This window comes from Parus major, chromosome 1A (genome assembly GCF_001522545.3).
Source record: "Parus major isolate Abel chromosome 1A, Parus_major1.1, whole genome shotgun sequence".
Classification (NCBI taxonomy): domain Eukaryota; kingdom Metazoa; phylum Chordata; class Aves; order Passeriformes; family Paridae; genus Parus; species Parus major.
In genome coordinates this window covers 6,163,709-6,185,008 of record NC_031773.1, presented here as the reverse complement: position 1 = coordinate 6,185,008, position 21,300 = coordinate 6,163,709, and the positions used below count along the sequence as shown (strand labels likewise).

At 47.7% G+C, this 21,300-nt stretch overlaps 1 protein-coding gene across 6 annotated transcripts in view; it reads left to right on the top strand.

Annotated features, from left to right (window-relative positions):
* Positions 1-21,300, top strand: part of FRMD4A (FERM domain containing 4A) — a 357,548-nt gene that overhangs the window by 211,272 nt on the left and 124,976 nt on the right. For 5 of the 6 annotated variants that reach the window (XM_015628212.3, XM_015628214.3, XM_015628213.1 and 2 more), the window contains one exon: positions 19,339-19,404. In XM_015628212.3, the coding sequence (XP_015483698.1) occupies positions 19,339-19,404 (66 nt within the window). Of the gene's footprint in view, positions 1-2,546; positions 2,802-19,338; positions 19,405-21,300 lie in introns of those variants that run through there. The other variant, XM_033514395.1, reaches the window with a different exon arrangement.

The following is a 21,300-nucleotide window of genomic DNA, read 5'->3' as shown; positions in this document are numbered from 1 at the left end:
TTCATCAGGTACCTAGAGGATGTTATCCTCACTTAGACAAGCAACTTATTTTTATTAAAAACGTTGTTTCATTAATTAGAGGATAAAGGAAATGTAGCAGGAATATCTCCCACCATTGCAGGAAATGTTAAGCACTTCCTTTTGGGTAAGTGTTGTTCATGGGGCCTTGGATGGGTAGGAGAGGTCATCTCCTTAAAAAGGGTACGAGGAAGATGCCGCTTTAGATTTCACAGGCATAAGGGTCCAACTGCTGTTTGGGCACACCCCACTGTAACATGTGGCATGAGTAAAGATGCTCTCTTGCTGTCTCCAAAGTATTCCAAAACCCATACCTGTTTTGTGCCGAGGGAAGAGACTGGACTGTTGTAGAGAGATGGTAATTTCAAGCTAAGTGTGATGAAACTCCCTACACCTGCTCTTAAAGCTGAACAGTACAGTTTTGGGCAGAGGGAACTTTGTTTTCCAGGATTTGCTGCTAAACATGAATAAAATTACTTTTCAATCAGGGGCTTCCAGTCTCTGTTGCTGCTTATTTAACCTACCAGGAGAGCTTTTTTTTCACCAGGTGAATCAAGCTGCCCTACATCCTGGGTCTGCTCTGGGTTTGGAGGCAGATCCTGCCAGGAGAAATGTGTGCCACAGAGCAGAGGTGGGGAAACTGTCTTGAGGCTTTGCTAGTTGAAGGATCATCCTACTTCAAGGGCAAAGTGCATGGCTTTGGCACACTCCTAGACAGCAGCAGGCAGGCACCTGTATGGTGAGTGCACCTTTGAGGCAGCTTCACCTCCTATTTCACTGAAAATTCATGTGGGAAAGTGATTTTTCCTTGCTAGTTCTAATCAGGGTCAGGACTGAATCACTGCTGGGGTTCCTGCTCTTCTTCAGTGCTGCAGACAGAACCTGCTTGAGATACATTGTGATCTCTGTTGAAGAACCTAACAGTATTTGGGAGGCAACCTTGCAGTTTTGCCTTTTTCTGAAATTAGTAGTTTTAAAATTCCAGGACATTTTGCAGTTTGTGTTCTGGTGGTTTGCCCCTCAGGGTTACTTCAGCAGCTGGATGTACATGTGGATTAGATGAACCCATAAAACCACAATCTTCACCTTGCAATGGAGCCATGGTCACCCTGCATTTCCTGGAGCAGGGATGGATACCTTTGCTGCCTCTTGCCCCTCTGTACTGACCTTGGGATTGCCTCCAGAGCAGAGCTGGGCCACCTTAGCTACTTGGTCTTAACCCTCAGCAGCCAGAAGTCACAACTGCCCAAATATTTATCCCCTTAATCAAAACCATCCCCTTGGGTGGAGTGAGCTGGATGGGTGAGCCTGCCTGGGGCTGCATACACAGCTCTATGTTTATACCTGTGCCCTTAAAAACAGGAGAGGGAACTGTGCTCGTGCTCTGGCATTTGGTTATCGTATCCAGGACTTTGCAGCCCACTGGCCCCTTTTTGTCCAGAGAGTACATAAAGACTTATGGTCTTGACTTTGAGTATGACAGCAAATGAAGCCCAGCAACATCCCCAGTTAAAATGAGACATCCTGCTCCTTCACACCACCATGTCAGGAGAGTGACTTTGTCACCTTTTTGTGGGGCAAAGAGGGAAATTTCTTGTATCCTGTGTAAGTTCGAGATCCACCCTCAACATGAGCATCCTTGTGGTGGCATGAAAGCCAGCTGAAAACAAATGAAAGTGCTCACCTCCACACCTCTCCTCGCAAAGCAAACCAGTATGTTCCAGAGCATGGCACAGCAGCTGCCTCTGGTGTTACCCAGTGAGAATAACCCCAGTCCCAGAGAGAAAAGACTGATGGGGGGGCAAAGCAGTGGAACAAGTCAGAGCTTTACCTGCAGGCATCATGGTGTGGGTGCTTCATGCTGTGCATGTTTAAATCAATAAATCAGCACTTTTTGGAGGCCTACACACATACTGTCTTTCTTGACTGATCTAATTATTTAATAGTGACAAGCTTGAAAGAGAGCTACTCCAATGCAATGTCTAGAGATTTTCTATTGCTGGGCAGCATCCCCACTGATTTACACCATCACAAACTGCACCCTTCACCCAGCCAGGACCAGGGGGAAAAATCACCAGAGGGGAGGCTGCCCTATTTCCTAGGGCTTCAGTCTGGCAGGAGCTGCTCCTTCTCCAGCCCCATGGGTGCTCACAGCCCGTGCTGCCCTTCTCTTCCTCCAGCCGGGGCTCTGTTCAGAGCATCCCCGCTGCTCTCGCCCCTCTCGTTATCATCTCAAGGTGTGCACGCGTGGGCAGGGGGGGTGAGTACCGCCACCCCGCACCCTTTCTCCCCGCGTCCTTCCATCCCTTCATCCCTTCATCCTCCTCCCAGAGGCGATGGGGAGCCCAGATGTCGGCAGGCCCGAGCCAGGTTCATCTGTTTCACATGACCCAGCGCCAACTGCTGCTCGCTGCCCTCCTCCCTCCTTCCTCCTCCTTCCTCCCCCTCCTCCTCCTCCTCCTCCTCCCTCCCCGGCTCTGCCTCTCAGCCTCGCAGCGCGGCAGCGGCCGCGCAGGAGCCGGGCGCCGGGGGCCGGCAGGCGGGGAAAGGGAAGAAGAAGGGGGAAAGGAGGGTTCCGTCATCCCGGCAGGGAGGATGGGACGGCCCTAGGAGCGGCCGGGAGCGGAGGGAAGGGCCGCGCATCCCGCGCACCCCGCGGCGGAGAGGCGGGCGATGGATGCGGGGCGGTAGAGCCGCGGCCTGGAGACGCCGTGCGGAGGGGATGCGCTCGCCCCGGGCTCGGAGCTGAGGGGCCGCCGGGGCCGCCAAGGCAGCGGGAGAAGGTAACGGGGTCTTTGTCTGCGGAGGGGAGGCGAGGCGGGCCGGGGCTCCCCTTCCAGCCCCGGCCCCCGGGGAAAGCCCAGCCGCAGTGTGAGGGCTGCTACACGCCCCCTCCCTCCATTTACCTCAAACGGAGAGAAATGTGGGCAGCAGCTGCTTTGCCTGTCCTTAAAAATAAAAAATCAAAAATCCCCAAACCCTTGAATTCGGTGGGCGAGTAAGGGAGCCGAGCGCGGCGGCTGGGGGAAGGAGACGGTGTGTGCGGGGGGAGAGAGAAGCCGGTGCTGTGATTCCTTCCCCCCTTCCCAAGCAATCTGTCTGCCTGTCCCCACTGACTGCCAAGATGGACTGCTCCTTCCCTTCCCAAATGGCTGCAGCAAGTTTAATGCAGAGCCGGGGGCTTCGCTAAGGGGAAAGACCCCCGCTTCTTTTTCCTTTCCCCTGTGCACCTTTCCCTGAGTCTGGAATGGAAAAGTTGCTCCAGATTCAGGGCTAGAAAAGACAAATGTACAGCTCTGCTTCCAACTGTACGGGAGTGCATCTGCACGCCTTGCCGACTCCTCCGCCTAAGGAGGGCTCTTGGCCGCATTGTCAGCCGCTGGCTGCTGGGGAGGGCAGGAGAAAAGTTGTTTCAAACCTCTCTATAAAATTTCCAGGGGAGACAATTGTTTCTAATAATAGCCCTGGCAGCGGTTTAGCAATACAGCACACACAGATGCGGAGCGATCTAGCAAATCTCTCCCAGGCGAGTCAGGTCGCAGGGAAAGCTGAACTCCCAGCTTGTTGGTTTGGGATTTTAAAACATTGTCCTGAACAAAAACGCCGGCACCGCTGTCCTTTCCACCGGCGAAGGGGGTGTGGTGCCTGTGCCGGCGTGCTGCACCTCCTGGGCTCGGCTGAACCGGGCTTTCCCCGTGCCTCCGGTATCGGGGGAGCCTGGATCCTGCTCTGCCAGGGCCAGATGGATATAGGGGTGTCTCGGAGCCGCTTTCCTCTAGATTGGCGCCCGGGGTCTGATGCGCATCCCCCACCCATGCATGGAGGGGACTGTGTTCGGGCGTGGGTGTCTGTGCCGTCTTCCCCGCCTAGAATTGCCTGCCAGGTACCAGAGAATTCCCGGTGGAGCTAAACCCATCCGGCTGATCCCTTTCTCCTTGGGGTGCTGGCAGAGGGCCCGCCGGAGGGCTGCTGCCTGCACACTCACTGGGACCGCGATGCTGCCTGGCCGGGTGTGCCAGCTCGGCTCGGTGGCTCAGAGCTGCTTGGCTCGGCCTTCCTGGCACGAGTTACAGGTAGCCTGTTCTCTTCCAAATATTAATATTTGGAAGGTGTTTTTTAAGCCAAGCAGGTATGTGCCATTCTCTGCAGGAGGGTGAGCTGCTCGTGGGGTGGTTTCTGCAGCCCAGCTGTGCTGCTGAGCAAGGGGGCTGTGGCAGAAGCATGAGGAGGTACGGATTTATTGCTTCTTGGTACAAGAGGGGATATTTTGAAGGGTCTTCAGCTCAGTACCACCTTGTGCTGCTGCTAAGGTCAGCTGTGTCCCTCAGTGGACCAAACAGGCTGAAGGAGTTAGCATTGCTCATCCATCATGCTCTATGATCAGCTTCCACAGAAGGGAGAAGTGCACCAGTGGAGCATAGGATGTGGATTTATGCACGTGGAAAATAAATACTTTGGTCTTAGGTAATTTTTTGTTTTAAATGCCCAGGCTAAAAATACAGGATCTCTGCTGTTATTTGAGCATAGATGCACCACTGAGCCACTCACAACCCTTTCGGGCAAGCAACTCTTATCTCCTTTTAGACTACTTCTGGTGGTCCTGTTGTTGCATTTCTTAACTGGTTATTGCATTAAAAATGTAGCTTAATATTTGATGATACCTGTGGTCACAACATTGGATTGCTCAGGGCCCTACAGCAATGCAGAGAGATCCTGTCAAACTATTTAGCCAGGTCAAGAGCTTCAGCTAATGCACTGGGTGTTGTTAAGACGGACGTAAGACTGGGAAAAACTTCCCAAGTCATGGAATCTAGTCCTACACATCATGTAATTACAGTGGTACATACCCCCTTTGTTGCTACTGTTACTGTGTAATAGCAGAAAGCTTGAATCAGTTTTGAGTGCAGCTGAACAGCAAAGCCAAAGCAAAAAGTATGGATGGAGCAGAAAACACATATTAGGGAGAATTGGAAAGGGGCTGGGGAGTCACAGAAGTCTCAAGCTGCAGTCTGTTAGGACTGTGATGGAAGGGTCATGCACTGCAAGAGGGATGACACGTGGAGAGGGTATTAAGGAATGTGTTGATCCAGCATTAACCAAATTTGGGGTCAGAGCTTAGTGGTGTCCCCTGAAGATGCAGAAAGGGACTGTATGACCCACTTCTTGTCAGCTGGATCGCTGGGACAAGCAAAGGCTGTTGTCATGCACAGGGCCACACTCGGGCTCAGCTCTCAGGAAACTTGGGTGTCTTTTACTTAAAACACTCTGTGTTTGAGGAAATCAAGGTTCCTGGTTCTCTGGCCTGCACCCAGAATCTCCATCTAGGTGGGAGCCATCCCACAGATGCCCGTCTCTTGGGGAGCTGGGGGTGGGGGGGTGTGCTATGGGGTCAGCCATAAGAGCAGGTAACAGTGGCTCCCTGGGATCCCCATGCTCCGTCACAGGATGAGGTGCACAGCTGGCTCCCAAGGTCACTCAGCAATGCCAGTCTCCAGTTATCCTTGCTGGCTTGCTCCTTCCAGCATCTGGAGGAGAGAATTGCCCTGCAGCCCAGTGCAAGCAGAGCATGGCAGCCCAGCAGGCAGCAAGGTCTGACAAGGTTAAGCTATGATGGAATTGCTTACAAACCTCCTCCAGCTCCAAATCCCAGGTAGTCCCAGCCTCTCTCAGGTTCCCTAAGTCAGCAGTGCATTGCCCAGCACAGCCTCAGGGACCACTGCAACTGACAACATCCACTGATATTTCTTCTGCTCCCATCCCAGATTTACAAAAACTTAATCCCTAGCCCTCCTGTAAATTTCAGTATGTGCCATGTCCTAGAAAGCCACCAGGCTGCACAATGAGTTGGAGCCTCTGTCTTCTTTTCTGGGGATGAACCTTGTCAAGGACCAAAAATGGCTTTGATTGCTTTTCTCTCTGATCTGACACTGAGAGAGGACCCCAGACAGATATTTGATCAGTTCTGAGCTTCTGGGAGCACTTTCATGTTGATGAATTGCAAGCACACAAGTTTTGATCCTGTCTCCTCTGCTCCAAGTCACCTTTGCACTCCTCCTACTCGTGAGTTGATGTCAGCCTGAGGGTTTACTCCTTGCTAGTGTTTGGCTCTGTAGGGTGCCTGCCAAAAAGACTAGAAGACCCTGATGTACCTCCCCTTACCAGTGCACCTCTGCTTCATGGCTGTGTCCTCTGAGGCCCCAAGTCTGGTGTCAGATACCCTGGGTGCCTCTCTGTGGGGTGAGGTGGGATTTCAGCCCTTGCCCAGACTTAAAGAGAGGAGGCCAGAGGAGGTGGCACCATCAGATTTCCAGTGCCACCAACAATGTTCTTGCTTACAACCAACTTTGCTCCTTTCCTAACAGACAATATTTCTGCTGTTGTCCTGAGCTTCTCTGTGACATTTTTCTGTGGTGTGGAACAGTTTCTGCATCCCCACTCTCAGGGAAATAGCTCTAGTGGGTAGCTAAATAATCTTTTCACCCTCTGCCTGCACTGGTGGGATGAGGTGTGATTTAGTGTATTAATCTATGGGAAGTCTATTACTATTGAGGTAAAAAAAAAAGGTAGGCAAGTTGACTTTTTGTTATTTAAATTCACTATAAAAAGGTCCAATGAAAATCTCCTGAAAAGCTACAAACCAAAAAGAGGTCGATATTCCCATTTTGGCTAGAGAAATCCTTTTGTATGTACACTTCCACACATAACGCCTAACATTTTGACAATGGATGTTGGGCTTGCCAACTCACTAGTCTCAGGCTCTAGTGTTTAGATTATTTATTTATTTTTCTTCTTAGAAGTCTCCAGATCTCCCAATCAAAATAAACCCACCCTTGTTTGGGTTTCCTGGCCGTGTGGGATTGAACGTGGCTGCAGCTGTACCACACATGCTGTAAGCACTGCTGGCATCCCGTCCTTCCCAGCTGAAATATTTCACACAGGGAAGTGCTTTGCAGATAGTGGAGCAGCCACAGGCTGACCCTGCATTTATGCAGGACAAGCAAGGGATGGAAAACTGCTGCATCAAGTGAGCAGCCTGGAAAGGCAGCACAAAATCTGAAACTGAAACGTGGCACCTGTCCTAGAGAGGGGAGTGTGGATTGAGCTTTTTCCACATTTAAACATGGTTTTGTCCTTGGCTGTGCATGGGGAATGTCTCTCCTGGCTACCCCCACCCAAGGTTTTGTGAAGATACCCATCATCCCAACACGTGGCTGCCACGTGTGTGCTCACACACTCATTTCCTGGTGAAACGGGGCACGCAAGGGGACAGGGATGATTTAGGGGATGTGTAATCAAACACAGCGCTTCCTTTGTGCACACACACATCCTCCCCCAGTGTGGAAGCATGCTGGAAAATAAATTTGGAGGGTGACTTACACCATCTTATGCAATTCTGAACTGCAAAATCCAAAAGAGAAAAAAGTTCTATCTGAAGTGGTCTGAGCTCCCTGGGATGCTTTGCATCCCTGCTGAGGTGGTTATGCAGTCAATAAAGGTTTCACCTGGACTTGTGCTGCAGGAGGTGGTGGGAATTGGGAAAAGAGACTTGTTCCTCACCAAGTCCAGGGAGAACTGCCAGGAAGCACTGAGTCTGCATTGCCTTCGTGTTGCACCAGGGAATGTGCCCTCTGAAATGTTCTGGGAGTGTCAATGGCAGTGCTGGGTGAAATATGCAAATCCAGTTGTGGTCCCCTCTCACAGGCACAGCTAATTCTGCACATGGCAGAAGGTTGCTCCAAAATGAGTATTGAATCTATTGAATCCTTGGAGCTCAGGGCTCAGGGGTATCAGATCCAGCTGCTGAGTTTGCAGACATTGCATCAGGCTGTTCCCTCTTCTCTTCCCGTTTTGCATTTGTTCTTCATAGTACTAAAGAGCTTCTGAGTTTAGTTACAGAAAGGAATATCCTTCCCTGACTCTTAAAAAGCAGAGGTGTATGGTAGAAAATAGCTTTGTATTGAGGTGTTTATTCCAGGTCTCTCCTATGCAGAGGTTACAGACTGTCCATATTTAGTATGTCATGAGATGCCCTGATGCAGAGATGAACTGGTCTTGCTGCACCAATAGCCACAGAATTCTCAATACAGGTGATGCAATATCCTGGCATTAGTCAGGTAGTGAATGGGGGTATAAAAGCACGGGCAGTGTCCTGAAAGTAGTTTTCCCTGCTTGAGCCCTGAGTGGGGCTAGTCTGTGCTCTAGTCCTCACCAGACACACAAGTGCTCAGCATCAGGAGCTGTCAGGACTGGAGAAGGCAGGTTGGACCCCTTCATACCCCTCATCCAGGGTGTGCAGGCAGAGCCCATGGGAGATGTCCCAGCTCTACAGCCCCAGTTCTGCCCTGCTCAGCAATGAAAGCACTCAGGAGCAAAGTGGGAGCAGAAAGGGTCAAACCAGACTTCTGCAAGTAGGACTGGTTTCTGGAAACACCTGCATCTCTGAGGATGAGTCAGCTGCTTGTCATCTGAATGTGCTCTGCATCTCACCCTGTCCTGCCTGTGAAACCCAGCTGGGGGATGATGCCCACCCTGCAGTGACCCTGTCAGCTGCTGCTGGTGCCTGCCCAGCCTGACCACAGCCACAGCCCTGCCTCTCGACATCAAATGTGTGTCAAACCTGCTGGTTAGCAGTGGCTGCAAACAACCTGGTGACATATTTTCCCACTGGAAGCATATCAGTTCTTGGAGTGTTATTCAAAACAAGAAGGAAAAAACAAAACAAAACAACAGTTCTATACACAGATTAGCATTTTGCTTTTTTTTTTTTTTTTCTTTCACATCTGGAATGACTTTTGTAAGTGTGTTTTCTATTATGTGTTATATATTAACAGTGCTCAGTGCTCTCTATTGACCCACTCTGTTACAGCTCCTGAGTGATGCACTGCCCAGTGCCTTGGCTCCATTGATCAGGCCAGCACCACTCACACCTCCCAAGGCTTAGTGATACAGTAGATACAAAACACTCAATGAGCACTAAAAGGATGCTTCAAGCCATAAATCTTAATTTGTCCTTTAAAAATATTTCACACATACTATCACTTCCACTGCCTTGGGTCACTTTGGTCATCTTCCTATGAACCCATATTGATTTTTTTTTCTCCAGCAAATCACATTAGTTTCAATAGCAAATAAATTGTCCTGTTTTCTTCTATAACTAAACAAAACCTCCTGCGAATGTGTTCCCAGAAGACTTGGAAGCTCTCATGTAATTACACCCTGTCTGCATGCACAAACAAGTGATATTTGGAATATTTTGCTGAAAGTATGCCATGTTTCAAGTGTGAAACTATACAAAAAATTAAAATTTTATGTGTGTTTACAAGGAATTTTAAAACTCAAGTGTAGGAGAGATTAACAGACATGATAACGTATTTGGGAAAAAAAATACTAATAATACTAATACTAATACTAATACTAATACTAACCTATTGCCATGTACTTTACTGCCACATGGTCATTATCCTGTGATGACCCACAGTGCTTGCTGCAGAATATAGAAGGGAATGAACCAGAAGGTGACCAGGAATCCCTGCAAAGAAGTTGATGTGACTTATAAAAGGCTTCAAAGTCCCTCACTGGTAAAGGATTTCCCTCAAAGATAATTTAGATCATTTTCCCTTAGACTGTGCTGTGTCCTTTGTGCATAGCAAACAGAGTGAATACAGAGCTCTTCCAGGGGAAGCAAGACCCTTCCAAGGCATATCTTGGTTTTCTTGAAGCACATCTATATTCCAAAGTTGATGAAGTACCTGTCCCAGAACCACTCTGCTTGTCCTTGTGCAAAGACACTAGAGACCCTTTATCCTTTTTCCCTCTGGGCCTCCCATTTTAGCTCTGCTGTTGATATTTATTTTTTGAGCTGCATTAAGGATTGGCAACCCAAATGATGGACCATGGCTCTCATATACAATGTGCAAACACGGGATGAAACTGCAGAACTTGCCTTAGAGGGATTATTATCCAGAAAATAAGTTCATCCTGGGGAAAATAAAAAATAAAAGCTCACCAAATAAAGATGTTCACAGAGTTTAACTGAGCTGAGTTGGATCAGGAGAAGGTTATGTACAGGGTAAGTTATTTTGGGTGTTTACTGGGAAGTTGGCAGCAAGGAAGATTGTCTATCTGTTGTCTTATTTACAGAGGTATGAGGGGGACTGTTTTCTGCTATGTTTTTTCTTGTGATAGTGGCAATTTTTCAGTCTTTGGGAATTTGGCATGCAGAGGAATAGCATAGACTGGATGAACAGTCCCAAGGTCTGTAAGGTGGGATGAGGCTGTGGGCTGCCCTTGGCATTCTCTTTCCACTTCCTATAGGATGCAACCCTTTGGCTGTAGTGGTTTCATATGGATCAAGTGGTTTCACCAGACCTAAAGATGCCCTAAATGTGAACAGCTCTGTAAGAAGCAATGGAATTCTGAGCAGGACTGGAGCTCTTCCTCTCTCACCAGGGCTTGGTGTGGGCTCCAGGCAGAAGCTATCTACCAGGTCTATGTGCAGGGAAGTCTGTTAGGAGAGGATGGAAGCCCCATCCCCTGACTCATTCAAAACTCATCTGCCTGACAGTGCTGGCAGCAGGGCAGAGCCCCAAGCTGGTGGGAGGAGGAGCAGCTGGGCTCCCTCCTTTTCACTATTATTTATTTATTATTTATTCCCTTAGCCTGGGTGCAGCCGGCTTGCTGCACGTGCAGAAAGGCTGTAGGAGCAACGTGGGCTTCCCAAGTAAAAGTGAAGGAGGCAGCTACAAGATCCCAATTTGAGGCAAAGTTTTAAAAGCTCTGGCATGTTCTTGACCTAAAAATGCTGGCCCGAAGCAGGTGACCATGTTAAACTACATGCACAAGTAACCAGCTGAGTCAAGGTTTATCAAAACACACTTCTGCTGTGTGCAGAAGGGGTTTCAAATATGTGAGGTTTAAGACATCTGTGACCAGTGAAAACTCTAGACTAAAAATAATAAATAATACTGAGGACGGTGTAACCTCCCTGTGGTCAGCCTCAATTCCAGGGCTCATAGGATGCTCTGACCAACCATATCAAAACTCCAACACTCTCCACTCCTGCCTTCTAAATAGTGGGGATAATTCTTGGAAGCTGGTATATTTTTAAACTGGCAAATGGTTTATTTCCTTGCCAAGAAAGGGAAGGGAAAGAGTTACAGGGACAAAGGAGTCAAACATAGTAAAAAGTCTGCATTGGGAATGCCCTCTCCTCCTGCCTCAACATCAGAAGGCAGGGAGGGTGCAAGAATTTCTGCTTCCCTTTGTATTTGAAAAGATTGAGATCTGTATTATTTTCAAGAAAGAAAACAATACGTGACCTAAAACAGCACAGTCTCCATTCTAGTGAGGAAGCTGATCTGTCCAGGAAAGGGCTTTCTTATCTCAGGATATAACTGAAATCAGGCCATCGAGGCTGGCCATGCTCAGAGCAGTAATTTAGGCATCTGCCGGGTAATGCCCTGCTGGTTTAAAACGTGGTGTTGAAATTAGATTTCATTCTGACTACACAGCTCAAGTACCAAGTGTTTTGAGGTTAAGACGTGGCATTCCCGGCTTTAAAGTTCGCCTGAGAGTTATTGCTTGATGTTGTAAATGGACTTAAGGACCATAGAAGACGGTTTTTCATTTCAGCCCTGATACAGTAAGCCACTTAAACACTTGCTTATGTCACACTGAAATAAAGGGGATTTATGAACACAGCTATGGGCTTTGCTGAATCAGAGCATTTTTGCTGAGCGCTGTTTAGGGGAAGCGTGAAAAATAACCTGTGCAGATGTCCCTGGGTGATGCTGAGCCCAAGCAAGGCTGGAAAGCACTGTGTGGAGGAAGCAAGGAGCCCCTGGGCAGGCCAGGAATTCTTTTGTCAGCTCCTAAGACAAAACAGGGAAGTCACCAGGTCACTCAGCCTGTAGCTCGCCTTAATTTTTGTCCCATCGCTCCCTGTCGGCATCCACACAATGGCTGGGTCGCGCCATCCGTTCGAGTGGTGCTTCCGACAGGGTGACACCATGGTGACACCATCCTGCCTCCCTTCTCGAGGAGGACTCTTGCTTTCTAATTACTGAAGCTGTTCTCTCTCCTGATAAATGAGTGTTTGCAGAAATGGTTGTATCACTTGATGCAACCCCTCTTAAGCACATCCCTGTGCAGATCCCCCATGCGATGGGTAACAGCAAGCACTGCTCCCTTCATGCTGGACAGGAGAGGATTTTAAGAGCTGTATCTGTAAACATGCTTTTGACAGTTTTGCCTCTGTTCACTAATCCGTTGGAAAGGACATTAATTTTTCAAGGAGCAGGATAAAGAAGCTCGCAGGGAAAGCCAAAGGCCTCGCACGTGATACATTCCTCTGGTCCTGTCAAACCTGTGGGAGGTGCTGCATCATTGTCAGCTTCTGTTTTCTGGCCAGTCAATCCAGCTATGGACTGTGCCTGTATTTCACACAGCCTCAAAGCACTTCTATTACAGGGGAGCCCACACTGCTTTAGAAGGTGAAGTTTCATTATGCATCAGCCATTGGCTACTTCTCTTCATATCACCATCGTCCATATCTACAACATATTTCTGTGGCCTTTCTTCCCAACTTCAAAGCCCCATTTGCCACAAAGTTCCCTTGAAATGGAATACTTAAAAGGCTGTTCCTGTTTATTTGAATATGCAACATCTTGGTTTTCTTACCAAAGTATTGCTAGAAGGTGACAAATGCCTGAGAATACAGCTGGGATACCCTTCCCAGGGGAAAAAAAACCTGGCTTCCAGCTAACCTCTCCTGCTCCAGAGTACCAAATAGCCTTTCCCATAAGAAATAATAGCATGAACAAATTTGAATGAAAAATTGTTGTCTAATGGATTCCTACTTCTTCACACCTGATTCCTGGAAGTGTTCAAGGCCAGGTTGGATGGGGCTCTGAGCAACCTGATTTAGTGTGTGGCATCCCTCCCTGTGACACAAGGGCTGGAACTAGATGGTCTTTAAGGTTCCTTCCAATCCAAACCATTCTGTGATTCTCTACCACTTATTTCAGAAAGCTCAGCTCATATTCTGAACTGCAGTGCTGACCTTGGCAGACAGGACGGGCTACATAGACCTCTGCTCACAAGCCAGGAGTAATGGGCCAAATTAAAATCATTTTTCTGCCTCTTGAAAAAAGACAATACAAACTATTCACCATTTATCTAGGAAAGACTTGTGGAACTAAATAGTGGAAATGAGGACTGTACTGAGAAACAACAGTTTCTCCTGGCTGTCTCACATCCTCAGAGCTTCAAGCCACCGAGGCACAGGTGCATCAGATATTGCCCATTTTAGTAAAGAGGAAGAGCAGGGAAGTGAGTATGTGTGAGGGCTTTGGGCTTGGATCAGAGGATGGCATGAGCAGTGCTGCAGACCATGGTGATGTGCTCACCAGTGCAAGGCAGTGGGCAAGCCCCATGTCTGGGGCAGATGAACCAGATTTGCACCAATAGTTATCTCCCTCCTCTTCATTAGGTTTTTTTTCCCATTGAGTCACACCTAAAGGACCAGATTTAAGCAATGGAACAGGCTTTCCAGGGAAGTGCAGTCACCATCCCTGGAAGTGTTTGAAAAATGAGTAGGTGTTCATAATGTGGTTTAGTGGGCATGATGGTGTTTGGATGAAGGCTGGGCTTGGTGTTCTTGGAAGTCTTTCCAACCTTAATGATTCTGTGATTCTCCGACTGCAAAAGCAAGCAAGCCCCAAGGGCAGAACCCAGCCAGTGCTCCTCCTCAGGACCTCCCCCAGGTCCCCATCAAGGGCCAGCCCCGTGGCTCAGCTCCTTGCACACTGTCTCACAGCCATCCTCATCCCAGCCACCATCAGTCACATTTATTATGTGCAGATGCAGGCCAGCAACGGGGAGGATGCTCTGCAAACACATGGCATGAAAAGAAAGATAGTCCATTCCTCCAGGGTCTTGAGGTGTGAGTGTAGGACAGGAGATGGCAGATGGATGCAGGAACATGAAGAGGCAGTGCTGGTCAGTGTGACAGGCAGCTGCTTGCCAGACTGGCCCCAGTTCAGCAAAGTGAAGTGCTGCCACATGCACAAAGCTGTGCAGACAACAAAAACATACTGCTTTTCCTCCCTCCCTCTCTCAACAAGCTATAGAGTTGCCAGGATGAGAAGGCGGTAAAAAGTGGTCAAGTGGGAGCAGGATGTTTAATCTAAGAGTTTACTGTAATCAGTGGGCTGTCATCTCTCCCTATCTCCTTTCAGCGACTCTGTCCAAACAGTGGACAGAGTGACACAGATTCTTGTGGATTCAGCACAGTAATTGCCTCCCATACAGGCAGTGAGCATTTAGGAAAGATTCTGCCTCCAATTATAATTTCTTATGTGATTCAAGGAAGAAAATGCCATATTCTTCTTTACTCCTGCAGTCACCAGCTAATGAAATGTGCCACGGATATTTATAGAACTGACATTGTAAATAGCATTTGCATTTGGTGCCTTTGAGTTATTTAGTTTGACGGCGCTTTCACCAGGAGGGTTTTTTCATTTTGAAAGGGAAGGGTTCTCTTTGGAGCTGTTTCCTCCCATCACCTTGGCTGTTTGTGTTGGATGGAGCAGTTCTGTGGGCAGTTGTGATAATTTAGTGACAAAGTGTTGGGTGTACAGGGATTAGCTGAGTGTTGTGAAGGTTTTGGGGCTGTGTCACAGACAGTTTATAGGATTCTCTGAGACAATGTTTGAGTTACAGTGAAGATGAATAGAGAAGAGGGCAGTCATCAGAGCACTTCAAGGCACAAAGCAAAACAACTGCCAGCCTGCCTTCCCTAGGAAACCCGTTGTGTAAATATTTGGGTAGAAGCCTCCAAAGGAGATTTAAAGTCTTGTGATAAAGGTAACTAAAACGTCCTTTCCTTGAGGAAAACAGCTGCGATTCAGAAGATCCCATGAGTAACCACAAGACAGATTTCCTTTCTGTAGCATCTCTGTATTAGAGTAAACAAATGTATATGTCAGGACTTGCTGTCATTGATGGACCTCAAAACATTTTGCAAAGGTCAGGATCAGTTTTTCTGTCCTCGAGGTGCAGAAGCCAAGGAGCAGAGAGAATGCATGCCCTGTGTACAATCAGCCCTCCTGCAGATTACTCCAGCTCCTTAGCCACACAAACACATTGCTTCAGGTCTTCACTTGCTTTACAAACAGTATCTGTGTTTGGGTATTGAAGATATATTATCCCTTTACACACTCATGTATAGGAATGGCAGAGCTATTTAAAAGCACTCATGCTCAGTTCTTCTAGTACTTGCGGGGTGGTCATGCTGCATGTGCAGGCACTAAAAGAAGTGGCAGATTTTTAGAAAAAAAATGTTAACGAGCTGTTTTTGGGAGAAAAAAATGTGTTCTTCATTTTATCACAAAATTTCCATCTGAGCTCGTGTTAAGTCTGGCCCATGAGATGCTCGTGGCCCATATTCACACCCAGAGCGTGCAGCTCACTGCCATATGGGTGAACTGTTAGCACTCAGGAGTGTGTAACACAATCCCACCTCTTCACATGTCTCGAGAAGCTTTGGAAATCTGAGGGATTGGTGTGGATACAGCATCCTGGCAGAGCAGCAGCTGAGTGAGCAGCAGGAATAGCCATGGAACTAAACTAGGAACTGTCTCACCTCACTTGAAATGTTTGAGTGTCCTCTTTGCTTTGAGCATCAAGGGCATCTCAGCTGTTAGGCTGAACTTGGCTTTTTAATTTCTGGAGTTTGGGAAGAGGGATCTTGTCCTCCAGAAGGAAAGTGGGGAATTGTGTTGGTACAGGAAATCTCACTGAGCTCACTGTGACAACCAGGATTTGATCAAGACTGAACTCCCCTGTTTCCCTGCCACATCAAGCATCCTCCTCTTCTGTCAGGAAGTCTGCTCAACCATTGTTTCTTGTCCCTTTGCTAGGATTTTGCTTTTTCAAGGTGAAGGAAAAGCTATGCCTTTGTGTCTCTTAGTTCAAGTTCCTTTTAGCTTAGTTCTCCCCATCCTTCTCTGGGTAAGAGCCTTGGAAAGGAGAACCTCAATTCAGTCCTGTGGTCTCCCTCCATCTAAACTCTGATACTCTCAGCTCATTTTGGTGACCTCCTGCTCCCATCCATCGGGCTTTGGTGTTGATTTCCCTTCTCTGCACAGGGAAGCAGAAAGCATTCCCTGACTGGTTTCACAAGAGCCAGCAACAGCCCCATGCATGGCAGTGCAGCAGATAGTGCAGAGCAGCCAATTTGCACAGTGTCAGAGGCAGCATCTTTTACCCAGACAGACTGTGCTAAATCAGGGCCTTCTCGCTGTGCTTTGAAATGTTCCTGTTTCTCGCTCTGACAAACTAGCAGAGTTTGTATTGATCCAACAATGCAAAAAAGCACATAATGTGGGCTTCAGACACCTGGTGGAATAATAAAGCAGAGAGGAGGGAGGGCAGGACCATCATATTTTAGCTTATATCAAGTAGGAAGCCTGTCTCTACCTTCTTTTCTTTTCCCTTGGAAAGCACTGCTCACTTCTAAGGCAAATGAAAAACCCTGTGGCTGGAGGACAGAACTACTGTAGCAGATCTCCAGCCTGTGGACCTGCTGAGCTTCAAGGGATGCCCATGAAAGGCCTTTCAATTAGTCAACCATCATGTGCTGCATTTCAGACCTTTGCTTTATTCAGATATTTATTCTTGTTCCCAGCTGTTTGCATTTGGGATTTCTTTTAGCAGTGAAGGCACTGAGGGGTTATGAAACTCCAGGCTGGAAAAGCATGGAGAGCTAAAGAAGCACCACATGGGAAGCAAGTGCTTTGCTGAAACACTATAGCACAAAGTCTGACATCTCAGAAAATGTTCCCTCTTCCCCCTTTCACCTTCTTTTATTCATATTTCGCCTTTGTTATAGCCAATGGAGCATAAGACACGAAAGCAGGACTGTGTTCCCATCCTCGCCATCACCACAATGAACTCACTGCTTTATCTCTTGCCTTGGGTAAATTCATATTAAACTGGAATATCAGTGCATATTCCCCATCTTGGAGATGCAGTGGATACGTGACAGTAAGAGGATGAGGGAGATGTCAAAGCACAGCTCAGGCACTCAGAATCTTATCTTCTGGGGAAGCCCAGTGAAGGGAGCTTGGGGTTCTCTGTGTCTGTGTGAACATGACCCACACGACTCTTCCAAGCGGGAGAAACCATTGCAAAGCCCTTCTGTGAGCCTCTGGTACAGCTTTACAACTGAGCTGGAAGCTGTTTAATAGTGAAAAATCTCGCTCACCGAGTAATACACCTTAGGAGAAGCCATATTTTGCATAACATTTCTTACTGGAGGAAATTCTCATAAGACAATTTATTGCCATGGCAGTAACTGGCTGACATTTATGAGAAGCCTTGTTTTACAAGGCTTTTCTTTGGCTGCAATGCCAGGGCTCCAGTTGTGCTGATGGAAGAAGAGAAGGAAAGTGATGTTATTTGGCGTGCAGGATACTCAGAAGCGTGTTGATGTGAATAACAAAAAGGGGTAAATTCTGCATGAATTACATGGGATTATGCCTTCCAGAACTGTAAATTGTGGTGAGTTGAAGGGGAAAGCTCATTTTGTCTGAAGTTTTCTCATAATAAACTATACATCTTCAATGGCCAGCTTGAGGTTCAATGGAGTTGTTGGAATAGTTGAATCTTTGTTTTGTGGAAGGGGCTGGGTAAGACTGATTTCAGTCTGGTACCAGGAAAGGGACAGATGGATGTAGGACAGAGCTGTTAAGAGGGAGGACAGAAGCACCCAGAAGAGGCTGATGGGATCCTGTGCTGAGAGACAGCAGGATGAGGGTGATGCTGCTGGAGGTGGCTGAGGTTGCAGATCCTGTGGAAATGGCCACACAATGCCTGAATTCTTGAATGGGCAAAGTTGATGGTGGAGCATCCACCACTGCCTCCCGGATGCCAGCACCTCCAGCCCCATCAGCCACAGGAGCAGCTGATTTTTAACCCGCAGAGCTGAAGCAGAAAGCTGAGCTGTCCTCAGTTAACCCCCAAGCACACTTCCCACTCTGCAAGGCGGCTTTGTGTCAGCTCAGCTGGCACTGGTGGGGAGAGGTGATGGATGAGGGCAGGAATGCCCAGAATGTTGCAGGACTCATGAGTCCAGCGGTCTGTGACCCTCCCTGCCAGGATCCTGTGGACTCTCTGCTTTCTTCTGGTGATACTTTAGGACTCACCATGGCAAGCAGTGTTATTAAGTTGAGCTAGGGATCCATGAAAGCACAGGAAGGTGTCTTGGCTGGGGGTGGTGGGTCCTTTGGGGGCTAAGCTGAGCTGTGGGGGTGTGCTGAGTCTGTGCCAGCTGGCTCCAGGTGTGTGTGAGTGTTGTAGGGCGAGTCCACACTGGGGGAGCTGCCTGTGTGCTGCCTAAGTCGTGCTGAGAAAGGGATTTCCAAGAGCCAAAGAGGCTTAAGGCTGCCCATATCCCATTAACAGATAGTGGGATTGTGCCTGTCTCTGAAGGGCTTTGTGGGACTGAGCTGGGATCTGTAAATCTGCAAAGCGAAGTTGTTCCTCACTCACAGTGCTCTGTGCAAGAGACAGCCTGATGCACTGTAGAGCAGTTCCCTCAGACCACAGCTCATTTATTTTTTAGGACCCCAATCTATGGACCTTGGAAATCTCATATAAGTCTTGTACACATAATAGTTTTATTGATATTATTTGTTAACTGCTGTAATAAACTGTTGGTATGGAAGCACCTTTAGACCAGTACAATGATGTCACAAATGGCTCCCATGGTACATCTTAAATAGGATACTCCAAGTAGGACAAGCCCATTTCAGGATTCAGGGCTGAACAAGCAGCTGGTGCCACTCCAGGGAGCTGCATCAGCACAGCCCAGGAAGGAGCCTGGCTCCACAGTACCTGTGGCATGGCTGGAGCACTGCTGTTGAGGGGCTTGGGGAAACTTGCCTGGGTGTCTCCTCTGCTGTCCAAGCCAGCTGCAGAGCTGGAGGCTTCAGTACGAAATGTCAGGGCCCCCATGCTGCCAACTACCCCCACCCCCATTGTACACACTGGAACACCCTTCTCCTGGCAGCTGCATCCGAGCAGGCACCAGACATCGCTCCATGACAGCTACCAGGGTGGCTTTTCTTTGTCTCCTTCCAGCCTTTTCTTTACTGTGGTGCCAAAAGAAGGAGGATTAATTTAAAAAGAAATAAGTAAACACAAACCAAAAGGACTGCATCAAATGAAAGCCTCCAACTTGTGCTGGGGGAGGTGAGCAGCCACGTGCTGAGCTGTAACACTGAGCACCCTGACACACATTTCTCTTCTCTCTTGCAGATGACAGAGGGTCGCAGATGCCAAGTGCACCTCCTTGATGACAGGAAGCTGGAGCTCCTTGTTCAGGTAGGAACTGCACGTTTCATCATTTGATAGTTTGCTACAGCCACGGGTTTTCACCAGGGTGGGGAGAGAAAAGGATTTTCAGATGGTTTTCTCAGCAGCTTCACACTGTGATTGCCTGCAGAGCTCAGGGATGCTGCAGTAGTGCTGCCTGGGAAGGATCTGCAAAGGCATATCTGAGGGAAGGACTAATTAAAGACATATTTTTACTTTATTTTGTGCCAAAACTGTCCCAGTCCCTGCCATTGAGATAGAAAAGCACCTCTGGTCATTTTTGACACTGTTATTATATCTCTTAACTATGTTTTTGAGTCACTGCTCAGCTATGAGAAATGCAATGCATCTGCTTAAAATACCTCCAGCTTCCCTGCTTGCCATCCTGAATCACTGGGCTTCAGTGCTGGGCACCGCAGCAGAGGAGATTGTACTCATGCTCCCACCTGCACTGGGGATGTGGCTGGCAGCAGAAGATGCTGTGGTGGTCCTGCCAGGACCACAACAGGCAGGCGTTTCTTGTAGGTTCATGTGTCAAACACAAATATATATTAAAATTAGTCCATGTTCCATCTGCCTTATATTTCACTTTTGAAAAAAAGAAGGAAGACTGGGAACAATGGGAGACTGGTGGTAGCTTTGTAAGGATGGGCTGGTGAAAGCTGTAGCATCCTGGACTTTCCTGACAATTTTGGCTCCGGTCTCAGAGATCCCCAATGGGTTAATAACAAGAATTAAAAGAATGTCTTTCCTTTTACAAAGGCTTCCACAGGCAGCCACAGGCAGCCAAAGCAGCAGGAAATGAAACTTCCCATAGCACCCAAATGCCCTGGCTACAGCTGATAAGATGGGAGGGGGGGCAGGATCCTACCCAGCACCGGCAAACCTGAATGATGGCTGAAGGAGACTTGAATGGGCGGAAGCACATTCAGCCTTGCTTTCTGGAAACTTGCTTAAAAATGCCATCACAAAACTCTTAATGGGTGATGTTTTTTAAGCACATAGTCATCCAGGAGGTGAAATCCCTCAGCTACCCCGACACACAGTGTGTTCAGAGGGTGCCTGGATAAGCATGAGTCAGGCCAGTGGTGGAACTAGAACAGCCAAATCAGGATGACTAATTAAAACACAACACTGTACCAGTGGTCTCTGCATAGGATGCATCAGGTTCTCTGATGCTTTGCAGCTGGCTGGGGGGAATTTTAGTCACCTTCATCACAAGGACACAACACTTGGCTTCCTATTTCATCTAAATGCCTTTTCTAATTTTTCTTGGTTCAATTAAAAATTAAAATGGACTATTGGATAATAGCTCTGCTAAAGCACTGCTCAGTATATTAATAATCACAGCTTAAAATATACTGCAGGAAATCTATGTGAGCTGCCCTGGCCAACCTACTTATTTGAGGTTTGATCAATGACACTAAAAAAACCACAGGAAGATGACAGCCAAGGAGGCTGGTGTGGGAAGATGTGTCCACTTACGAGGGAGCAGAAATAGTGTCACGTGATACTATGGTTTTTTAAGTGTTTGATCACACCTTCAATGGAATTCCTTGTAATCAATATAGGAAGCAAATTGCTCTGTAAATCACACTAACTAGTTTGCAAGTGACCCATGGTTGAATTTTATTAGTACAACAAATCGTTTTGCTGTTTTCAAGTAATGTGTGAATAGGGGAATTCAGGAGGGTGATGATGAAAAATTCATACCCAGAAAAAGCAGTAACCTATGTTGCATGCAGTACTCAGATCTTTGAATACCCCCATATGTACAGGAAAGTCCACTGAGGCATCTGAGATGCTTTGTTTTTTTAATGACAATGCTGTTAGGTAGCTTCGAGTCGGGATGAAATCACTTTTAGATGTGGGCACAGCACTTTGGTTTGCCTGGCTGTAAAGCAC